At 43.1% G+C, this 11,935-nt stretch overlaps 1 protein-coding gene across 1 annotated transcript; it reads left to right on the plus strand.

Moving 5' to 3' along the window:
- The first annotated feature begins 6,070 nt into the window (after positions 1–6,070).
- LOC9270250 (9-cis-epoxycarotenoid dioxygenase NCED5, chloroplastic-like) lies at positions 6,071–8,560 on the plus strand. Its single transcript, XM_015763221.3, has one exon. It carries the CDS (start codon positions 6,205–6,207, stop codon positions 8,044–8,046), a length of 1,842 nt encoding a protein of 613 aa, XP_015618707.1. The 5' UTR covers positions 6,071–6,204; the 3' UTR covers positions 8,047–8,560.
- Positions 8,561–11,935: the final 3,375 nt, after the last annotated feature.

Consider the following 11,935-nt stretch of genomic DNA (forward strand, 5'->3'; position numbering starts at 1 on the left):
AATAATTTAATTAGTGCTCATGTAATTAGGAACAAAAAAGGAGCTAGCTAGCAATGCAAGTGGGTGAAACATAATAATTAGTAAAATGACGATATGCTTAATTAGCTTCTGATTACTGTACATGTGACCTATTTGTTGATAATTACACGCTTGATTGATTAGGAGTAACAGTCTAGACATGCATAGTACTAAATCATATCTGTTCAGAGGAAAATGTAAGATTAATTAGCTCATGATGGCCTAATCTTCACCTGCATATAGTAGCATTGTGTCAGTCACTGATTGGCTAATTTTTTTTAAGCTCTAATCTTCCAGAGCAATCTCAGCAAGCTACATATTCATGGGACACGTGTACCGGCAGGTGGGACCCACTTGGAGTATAGAATGTATCGGCGAACGGCAGCAAGACACGTGCCCCCTTGCTCCCCAGAGCGAAGTAACTGAGGTGGCATGCTGCAGTCCACGTCATCATCCAGGGTGATTAGTCTAATCACGCTGTCTAATTAACCGGTAATCTCCACTGGATCATGAGGAGATCTAAGCTTTGGGTTATTAAATTTTAGGACACTGATGACTTGCTTTCCATAATTAGGCAGCTAATTAAGCTGATCTCCATACTAATACATACGTGGACACGGGTCGCTTTTACAGATGAGAAGTAGATGGATACGAAATGATTAATTAACCAGATCAGTTACACTTTTTGTAGCCATATGGAGACGAAATGAGTTGGCTGTTAATTACCATTTGATTATAAATTAATTTGTCTGTTTGTTTCGGAAGATATGGCTTGAATTGAAAGATAAATTAATTAATGTGCGGCTAATTAAATTAAGTTCTTAACTTGCACGCTTGATCGACCGCGTGCTGTGCTTTTGCTGCTGTACACATGTCACTGACAGTAGATTTAGACTTGAGATTAATTAGTAGCAATAAATTCCAATGAAATGTCCATTATATTTTGAGTACATTATATATTGAAATTCTTAATTTATTATTCTGCTCGATCAAAATGGCGAAAAAAAAATACATTAGGTGTGTAATAACCACAGAAAATAATTTGAAGCAGAGGACACATATAATTGTCTTCTCCAAGCTAATGTTGGAAAAAGAGATTGTTTGTGCGTATCACCAAAGAAAGCGTGGACGGTGCGCCGTCTCTCACATTTTCCTTGATAAAATGATGCACACCATGCTGCTGCCATCTCCATCACCTTCAATTTGATTCTTCATCGGTCTCACGTATAAAAAATATCGGTGTCATTGGATAAAAAAAATCACATAGTCCAGGCAAATACTCCCACCGTTTTTATAATTTTCATATTATAAGTCGTTTAATTTTTTTAGCAAACCTTATTAAGTTTGATCAAGTTTATAGAAAAATTTAACAATATTTGAAATATGAAATTAGTTTTATTGAATTTAATATTGAATATAGTTTGATAATATATTTATTATGCTTTCAAAATAGTATTAGATTTTTCTATAAACTCGATCAGACTTAGAGAAGTTTGACAAAGAATAAAATTAAACGACTTGTAATATAAAACGGTGGCAGTATATATATATATATATATATATATATATATATATATATATATATATATATATATATATATATATATATATCTCGCGTCAGAAGCATCGTGACCCGCTGAGGTCTAAAGTGGCTCGGGTCCTAGGTCTGCCCTCAAGCACATTGCTAAGATATAACATTTTGTTGCTAGCAGAGGTCACAATTTTTCTTCAGTTTCTTTTCTTGGAGGGTACGTATACATGCAATTCATGTCTTGAAAATGTTGTATTGCCATCAGAGAGGGAAAGGTTTTGAGCAAACACGTCTGCAGGCTAATTTACCATCCTTATCACCAGATTAATTAATAATGGCTGATAACTGCCATATTCCACACCTTAATTCCGTTCTAGCATCAGCAGTGTTCATATATATAGGCGGTGCCGGGTATCGATGGGTAACTGCAAGATTTTGGCAAATTGGGTGGAGAAAATGCATATCATCATATCCAATTGGGTATAGTATCATGGGTACATGTTTATCTACTAGTAGAGTTCAAATCCTAGTGTCCACAAATATATCTTAGTGCATTTTTAGTTGAAGTTATATATAGTCTATTAAGAAACAGCACCCCCAACCAGCTAAAATTCCCAATTAAAAATGATAATTGAGTATGGAATGGTTAGTTGTCTATACCCAATTAATCAGCTAGTAATTCCCAAAAATGGAAAAAAAGAAACAGGAATAGGTTTGTTGCCTCTGATCAAGGACTCTAACCTCATATATATAACGAACAACAATGATTAAGCTAAGCACCGGCCTGGAGTAAGTTATCGATTAGTGGAACGCCTTGCCAGCTCAGTGTTAATTTGTCTCTGCATAAATTAGCATATATATAAGCTAGTTAATTAGCTAGATTTTTACTTTTTCTTTTCTCTTATTGGAAGTGTTCTCTGGCGTCCAGGCACAATGCTACCGCGGTTGCCTGGTTCATTCTTGCCCAAGATTGATTAGCCTTTAATTGGATTAGTTTCTTCCAATTTGATAGAGTTAATTGGTCATCTTAAATTATTTTTTTTTCGATTGAATATGACTCTCGTCGTGATGTTTCAGTGTATATTAATTAGTCAGACTGATGAACGGAAAGCGAATGAAGGATATAATCGTGCCGAATTGGAAATGTGCATGCATTTATTTTGTGGAATTTTGGTGAATTTTGTGGGGGCAAAATTGCGACTGATGGATGCATTGTGGATGGGAAAGCAAGGCCAGCTGTTCAAAAATAAATAAATAAAACTGAACATGCAAACAAGTAAATGCAGTTATGTAGGTGTGACGATAACTCGAAACTGTATTAAAGACGAGGCTTATCAAAATCAGCTCGATTTTAACGCGATTGATAATTTGATATATTTAATCAACTGTAAAATTAAAGGTGTTTTTGATTATTATTCTGTGATGAATAATTGGGCATTGGAGATTATTGGTTTTGTTATTTGGAATTTATTTACGAAGTGGTTTTAGAGATGATTGGATTTACAGGTGAATCGCAGGTTCATTATTTCATGTGACCGGTCAGACCGGGCAGTGTGTGCCGGTCAGACCGGCGGTGATCGAGCGGTCGGACCGGCCAGCCCGCGGTCTGACCGGCCAACGCTGTGTCGGTTTCGATTTCTGGTTGTTTGTTTGGATATCCGTGATTATTTCATGATTATGACTTCTAGATGGATACTATACGTATGTAATACTGTTGTTTGCTACTAATGAGTCAAGTTGGAGATAGCTTGGTCTCGGAATATGGTTTCTTTGTTTGTTCCATGTGTAGGTGACTCGATGCCTTGGGAGAGTATTTGCGGTGATGGGCCGGGAGTCGGCTTGGGAATAAGACGACGTCCGTGGTGGTCAGAGATCATGCGGGATACTAAGGCTAGAGTTGATGCACGTGGTTGATGAAGATTCCATATGGCATACAATGGAGGTATTGTGTGCGTATGGGATGCGGAGTCGAATTTGGAAGGAGTCCAATTTTGGTACGATTGGTTATGTAAAGTTTCTTTCTTGTACTAGAGGGTTTCCTAAGGTGTTTAGGACTCTTAGTATGAGTTTGGTTCGTGGCTTTAGGTTGCCTACCTCATGTATAAATAGAGGGGGAACATGAGGCTTCCCGGTATCGCTTTGGAGAGCAATTGAGTTGAATTTTGAATTAGGGTTTCAAGTTTGGTCGAAATTTTTGTGAGTGCTGTTGGTGCACTTTGTAAATACAAAGAGAATCAATAAAGTCGTCATCTATTTTAAGAGTTCTTCGATTTGTGTTTCATCGAGTTTAGGTGGTCCAACTGGCAATATACCGGCGGTCAGACCGGCGGCAAGCGGCGGTCAGACCGGCGGCATACTGGCGGTCCGACCGGCGGCGACGACAGGCGCGGCAGGCGACATCGGCGGTCAGACTGGCAGATCAATGTCGGTCAGACCGACTTCCGTCGATTTCGAGGGTAACTTTTATTTCCGCTAAAAGTTTTTGGTTTTTGGTATACCAACCATTCACCCCCCTCTGGTTGGCTTAGTTTTTGTGATTCGATTCTACATCAACTAAGAGCTCAACGAGTACTCAATTTTAAATGTTAGCAGTAGTTTTTTAAAAATAATTTTGGGGTATTTTTTCTATCTCTAACACTTATCAGTTTTTTAACTGAAAAAAAATAGAATTATAAAGTTTAAATCTAAAAATAATTTTTAAAAGTATCTTTGGCTTATAGGTAAAAAAAAATTGCCTCACATATATACATCGTAAGACGAAAATATCAAATTTGGATTGATTGGACCACCGATGATGGACATCTGATCACGAGAGTAGCATAGTGCTCGGACTGATATATATATATATATATATATATATATATATATATATAACCACTTGTACAATACGCCAAAGAGGCCTCTATGGAGATGAGAGTAGCATGAGAAATGCAGATATATATATGCAACCATTACGTGGATTTTGTATCGATAAGATGAGATCTTTTTCTTTAATTTGGAGATTGCATTATTAATTTTGATGCAAGTACGTACTTATACTAGATGGAATATTGGCAAATTAAGATGATGGAAGGTCTCCGGCCGGCCGGCCGGCTAGCCGTCCTCCACCGACCCGACCGTGGGTGGGCGGCGCCGCCGCGTTGGCAGAGGCAACGGCCGGTGCAAATTGCCACTATTCTTTCATTTCTCCTCTTCTTCAATTCCAAACTCCAGTTTTTACTAGTGCCAAGTGGTGGTACAACTGACAGGCTGACTTGTGCTGTAAAATGTACTGCAAAAGTTGGTCAATGCTGCGTGTGAACTGTTAGACCCGTCACTAAAACAAAAAAACTTAGAGCTTGTTTCACTTAATTAATCTCATCGGGAAATTATGCTCCATTTATTCAGATTATGGAACAGTTTATTACAGCTATTTTTTACTTAATTACAGAGATAAATTAAATATATTGAGAAATACTAAACTTTAAAAATTCTTATAATCGGTGGTCTATGTAATACAGTGAAAGAAAAAAAATATTTTTTAAGGGAATTTATTTGCATAAAGATATATTCGATATTACTCTGGGCACTGATTTTCTCTAATACACCAAAAAATAGAAAATGTTATTTGTAAGAATAATTTCGGTAGCAGTCAAAAGTAAGGATGAACAATAAATGTGGTGAAGGAAAACTCCACTGCTAAATCTAATTTCACGATCGAATTCTGAAATTCAAAATGATATATAGAAATGTTAGAAACAGCGCCAAGCGTCTTCTAAATCTCCCAGGCGCTTAAAACTTAGCTTGATAAAATAAATCCTTAAAAGTTTCATGCTTTACGCTCAATACACCCACCCAACTAATTTTCAATTATAGGAGCCTGCCCATTGCAAAGCCCAGGTTGTATATTACTAATAACAGAAAAATATAAGAGAGAACTGATAAATAAGAGTAAACAAACTAAAGAGAGGAAAAGAGAGAAAAAAATAAAGAGAATAAAGGAAAATTGAGGCAAACAATAAAAATGACGAGGGCATAAGAAAAGAAGTAAAAGTAGAAATAAAATAAAATGAGAGAGAACAGAAAAGAAATAAAATAAAATAGAGAGATTACATATTAATAATAAAAAAAAAAGAGGGACTTGAATGAAGAAAAGGAGAGAGCATAGACATAAAAAGAAAGAGAGGGGGAAGGAGAGAAAAGAAATAATGAGAATAATAGAAAATTGAAGAAAAAATAAAAGTAAAGAAACACAAGCAAAGAAGTAAAAACACAAATAAAAAGAGAGAGAACAGAAAAGAAAGAGAGGGAATTGAAAAAGAAGAAGAAAAATAAAAATTAGTAAAAAGAGGAATAGAGGCGTCAGTGTCCAAGTCCACTGAGCTCTGCTCTTCTCTCCGGCGAATCCACCACGTGGTCTCCTCTCCCAACTTCACCTCCTCCTCTTCCCCCCTCCTCCCTCTCCTCCTCCTCCCCTGCATCCACCTCCCCTCCCCCTTCCCGCCGCTGTCTCCTTCCTCCCCCAAACTCTATATATACCCTCCCCCCTCCTCTCCTCCTCTCCTCATCTCATCACCCACCTCCTCTTCTCCCGCCAACTCCAGCTCTCACCTCTCCTTTTCAAGAATCCATCCAAGAATCGATCGAGCACCTTGTTCTGCTCTTGTAGGACAGCCATGCCGACCACCTTCACGCCCAATTCCCCCGCCTCCTCGTGTTCCATACACCACCGCGCCTCCCCGTCGAGGGGTGCCCGCAATTCGGTGCGGTTCACGCGCCCGCGCGCCGCCGCCGCGGCGACGAACTCGGTGCTCAGCGCGCCGTCGTCCGTGCCGCCCGCGTACGTGCCGCCGCCGCCGCCGCCGCCGACCAAGATGTTCCCGGAGGCGGGCGACGCGGCGGCGGCCAAGGCTGCGGCGAGGAGGTGTGGCAAGAAGAAGGATGGGCTGAACTTCTTCCAGCGCGCGGCGGCGGTGGCGCTCGACGCGTTCGAGGAAGGGTTCATCACGAATGTGCTGGAGAGGCCGCACGCGCTGCCGCGGACGGCCGACCCGGCGGTGCAGATCGCCGGGAACTTCGCGCCGGTGGGGGAGCAGCCGCCGGTGCGGTCGCTCCCGGTGTCCGGCCGCATCCCGCCCTTCATCAATGGCGTCTACGCCCGCAACGGCGCCAACCCGCACTTCGAGCCCACCGCGGGCCACCACCTGTTCGACGGCGACGGCATGGTCCACGCCGTCCGCATCCGCAACGGCGCCGCCGAGTCCTACGCCTGCCGCTTCACCGAGACTGCGCGCCTCGGCCAGGAGCGCGCCCTCGGCCGCGCCGTCTTCCCCAAGGCCATCGGCGAGCTCCATGGCCACTCCGGCATCGCCCGCCTCGCCCTCTTCTACGCGCGGGGGCTCTGCGGCCTCGTCGACCCGTCGCACGGCACCGGCGTCGCCAACGCCGGCCTCGTCTACTTCAACGGCCGCCTCCTCGCCATGTCCGAGGACGACCTCCCGTACCAGGTCCGCGTCACCGCCGACGGCGACCTCGAGACGGTGGGGCGCTACGACTTCGACGGCCAGCTCGGCTGCGCCATGATCGCCCACCCCAAGCTCGACCCGGTCTCCGGCGAGCTCTTCGCCCTCAGCTACGACGTGATCAAGAAGCCATACCTGAAATACTTCTACTTCGACGCCGATGGCACCAAGTCACCCGACGTCGAGATCGAGCTTGAGCAGCCGACGATGATCCACGACTTCGCCATCACCGAGAACTTCGTGGTGGTACCCGACCACCAGGTGGTGTTCAAGCTCGGCGAGATGTTCCGCGGCGGCTCGCCGGTGGTGCTCGACAGGGAGAAGACGTCGCGGTTCGGCGTGCTCCCCAAGCACGCGACGAGCTCGTTGGAGATGGTGTGGGTCGACGTCCCCGACTGCTTCTGCTTCCACCTGTGGAATGCGTGGGAGGAGGCCGAGTCCGGCGAGGTGGTGGTGGTGGGATCCTGCATGACGCCCGCCGACTCCATCTTCAACGAGTCGGACGAACACCTCGAGAGCGTGCTCACCGAGATCCGCCTCAACACGCGCACCGGCGAGTCCACCCGCCGCGCCGTGCTGCCGCCGGCGGCGCAGGTGAACCTCGAGGTCGGCATGGTGAACCGCGCCATGCTCGGCCGGAAGACGAGGTACGCCTACCTCGCCGTCGCCGAGCCGTGGCCCAAGGTGTCCGGCTTCGCCAAGGTGGACCTCGCCACCGGCGAGCTCACCAAGTTCGAGTACGGCGAGGGCCGGTTCGGCGGCGAGCCGTGCTTCGTGCCCATGGGCGGCGCCGGCGCCGCCGCGTCCCCGGCGCGCGGCGAGGACGACGGCTACATCCTCTCCTTCGTCCGCGACGAGGCCGCGGGCACATCCGAGCTCCTCGTCGTGAACGCCGCCGACATGAGGCTGGAGGCCACCGTCCAGCTGCCGTCGCGCGTCCCCTACGGCTTCCACGGCACCTTCATCAACGCCGGCGAGCTCGCCACGCAGGCCTAGGCACCGGCCATCCATGGATTCTTGATTCCTTGGTTCATTCCAAAACACCTTCCAATCTTCTTGGAGAGGAGAAGAAGATGAAAAGAAAATTTGGAGGGAAAAGGCTTTACCAGAGGGCGCCATAGGCATACATAGGAGGTCCCCGGAGCCTGACCCCAACTCATACACAAACACATCATCATCATCATCAACCTTAATCTCTTGGTTCTTTTCTTGATTTTAATCACTGCATTAATCACACTAGTAAGTATAGCACATTAGTAGTAGTAGTAGAGTGATTAGGGAGAGACTGAGGGGTGGGGCCCAGCTTGAAGCTTTTGCTTTGCTTGTACAGACAGCCAAGGAGAGCTCAGCTGGTTTCTGCTTTGTCCCTCAGTGATAGGGATAGTTGCAGTGTTGTGTATACACAGCTGCTCTGCTTCTGTTCTGTTTCTGCTCTGTAAAACTCTCTTGTTATTTACTGAAGGTAAAACCACCCAGTTTTCTGCAAACTGTGGTGATGTTTGGTCACTAATCATGTATGCCTCAATCTCCAATTTCCTTCACTGTGTATATATATATTATATACTCTTCATTCATCACTGTATGATAATGATAATAATAATGATGATGATGATTGGTCCTATTTTCCTCCAAAATCTGAGAGTGAGTGTGTCTGCTTGTGGCATTTCTGTTGGCTTGCTGTTCCTGCTGAATTATGAGCAGAGAAATATTGGTGCCACATTGAAATGCATACTATGTCTTGCATTTTTTTTTCTCATATGTCTGAATGTCTGATCTCTCTGTGTGGGGCTGATCTTTGTTTTCTGGTGGTTGTGTTTGTGCCCTCTTCTTATCCTTTGTGGTACCAGAGTCTCTCTTTTTTCATCAGTTGCAGGTGGATTGATTGATTCAGGTGTGTCCTTTTCTTTTTTTTCATATTTGAGGAGTGATCAGCTGGCTGGAGACCTGCAGTGAATTTGGAGGTCAAATGTTAGGTGAATTCAGTTGAATTCCAGCAGTGTTCATGCTAATTTGGTACAAAGATGAGGCGATTTGTTGAATGCTCAGTACAAACAGTATGCAGATTTGGTCCACCCAAAATTTGCAGTATTTTACAGTCTTATGGTAAATTCTTTTTAACAGTCAATAAAACTCTGTTCACTTTTACAGTTACCAACTTACTGCATGTCTCCATGCTTCCAGCTATGGAACAGAGGCTAACTAATTAATTCTATCACCACAGTAATTCCCCTTTCTCTCACTGATGACACCCAGTAAATTATAATACTCTACTACCAATCCACTAATGGCCCCATAACAAAAAAATATAATAAACTAAAAACTCTGAACCCTGTACCACCCAGAGAAGTTGTATATAAAATACTAGGTAAAGTGCACACACTTTCAATGGAACATTGTTCTCTACCTGTCTCAATGGAGAGCCCACATAAACAGCAGCAGCAATCAGCCGTCCATTCTCTCCGGGTGGCTGCATTGCAAAACCATAATTAAACACTAATGGTGTCCATCAACTCAGCACACATTCTGCTGACGCCGTCGTCGACCTCTCGCCGCTGCTGCTGAATTCAGCTCTTGACTCGGCATCGCCATTGGCAGCACTGGCTGCTCCTGCAAAATTTTTTTCATCTTCTTCCTGTTCCAATCGTTTTCACAAACAATCAAGCAACTGGCTCTGGGAGGAAGAAGCTGTCTTGTTTCCTACTTGTGCATCAACCAGGCAGCTAAGAACATCAGCAGCAGAAGCAGCCTTTCACCTCCTTCCTGCATATTACCAACACAAGAACTTGAGTTGATCTTCTCAGCTGACCGCTTCAAAGATTCACTTGTTGCCAAGAAACAACAGGGACAACGCTGGTTAGTGATTGCAAGATTGTTACACTGACTTCTGTCCAAGGTCAGACCCACAATGGTTTATAATAATCAAACTCAGACCAACAGATGACAAGACACAGTATGCAGCTGACATTTAAAAGGGAAAGTAGTTAGGATCCTTGAGGTTCAGAGAATGCACTTAGTAGCACCAAAGAAGGTGTTCAATTTGGATCAGAAATTGTCAACCGGGTCAGAGATATACTCAGACCAACAAATGACACCCTACGCAGTTGACATTTAAAAGAGAAATTAGTTAGTATACATAAGTTTCAGAGAATGTACCAAAGATCAAAGATGGTGTTCAAAGTTGAATCAGAAAGTGTCAACCGGATCAGATACTCACCTCTAGAGGGTTCCAGACGGCGGCTATAGCTGACAAAGATATAGCTGCAAAACTGCAAAAAACAGAAAAACGGCAAAAAGAAAAAACATTCAGAGATTTTCACTCGAACTTTAACCGAAAAACTGCAAAAAAATATTCAGAGAAATACAAACATGTAACATGGCCATGGAATGGGCTGCGGTTGTTTTTCTAGTGCAGAAAACAGCTAAACGGGGAAGGTGACATGGGGGTAGGAAGATCCAGGAAACAACTTTTTCCCCATCGCTCTCGTTTCTTCTCGTTCCAGAATCTTCTCAGCGGCTGAAAACCATGGAACCAGGAGGAGCCTGAGGCTGACATCTTCCAATCTTCCTCTCCAAGCACCAGCAGAAAAGTACAGATTAGGTTGTTACTGTGAAAAGGTCTCACTTGACCGATTAAACCATCGTGATTGACCTATTTAGCGTCTGACATTACACGTGTATTTAAAGTATAAAAATATATAGTCAAAACGATATTCAGATAGCTTATTGACCATAATAGTACCACGATAGCCGGCGACTGATGAGACGGTTGACGATGTGATCACTAATTCTTCGGGGTGGCTCTAACCAGTGAAAAATTCCACTTCAGAAGATCACTAAACTGATTTTCGTAGAACAAATTTATTGTAGGAGTGCATTTTTATTTTATTCTAGAATAACTAGTTTTTCTCGATTTTTTTTTCAGGGAGTTCCATGTGAAAACTAATTAACCGATTCGATCTGCCTGCGTAACTGCTGACCTAATCTCGGATGCTTCTAGCTTTGTTCCTCTGCAGCCTGATGTTCTCTGTTTTTTCTTCTCTTCTTAATTTGTTTTTCTTGGGCACACTGAAACGTGTGCGTTAACGCTGTACAAGAAAATCACGGCGAATGTTGGCGATTTGACCGTGTGAAGAACCATGTGATTTTTGTGTTGCACGGATAGATGGGACAGATATATATATCGTCAGGGCACAACAAAAATCACAAATTAAAGGGAGTGAAAAGAAGTATATATATGCGTGTTCTTCAGTTTTTCAAAGCGAAAAAGGCTGAAAATTATGTGCAAAAATATCTGTACTATCTTGGCACGTTGGGGAATCATCAACCAAATGTTTGTGCGCAACAAAAAGAAATTGGGGTACTGTATTGTACCACTATAGTATTTGTGCGCACATTGCTCATGTGCAGAAAATCGGTAGGGAATGGCCAGGAAATGCAGTACTAATTTGACATGACCAAAAGATGTTATCGGTAAAAAAAAAGCAAACACGATGTGTCATCTCAATTTAAAACCGAGACTTTGAATAATAATTAATATCATGAAGAGAAACTTTTTTAATTAGCATCTCCCCTAAGGCATAAAGCTACCGGGTAACCAGAAATACCTATATTTCTTTACTTAATGTCACTACTAGAAATACATGTTTTATACATCGACACAATCTTTGACGTACTTCGCTTATCATAATATTTCAATTATATACTTATGCAACTTATTAAAATATACCATATGAAGCAAACATTTTTTAAAAATATATTAATATCATTTTCGCATATTAAATCCTAATACATAAATATTAATATAACGAATTAAAATTTTGATATTTGACTGCAGATATTTGGAAATATCATCCATTTGAGATTAGCTCATCATACGTCAGAGTGA

Source organism: Oryza sativa, chromosome 12 (assembly GCF_034140825.1).
Source record: "Oryza sativa Japonica Group chromosome 12, ASM3414082v1".
Lineage (NCBI taxonomy): Eukaryota > Viridiplantae > Streptophyta > Magnoliopsida > Poales > Poaceae > Oryza > Oryza sativa.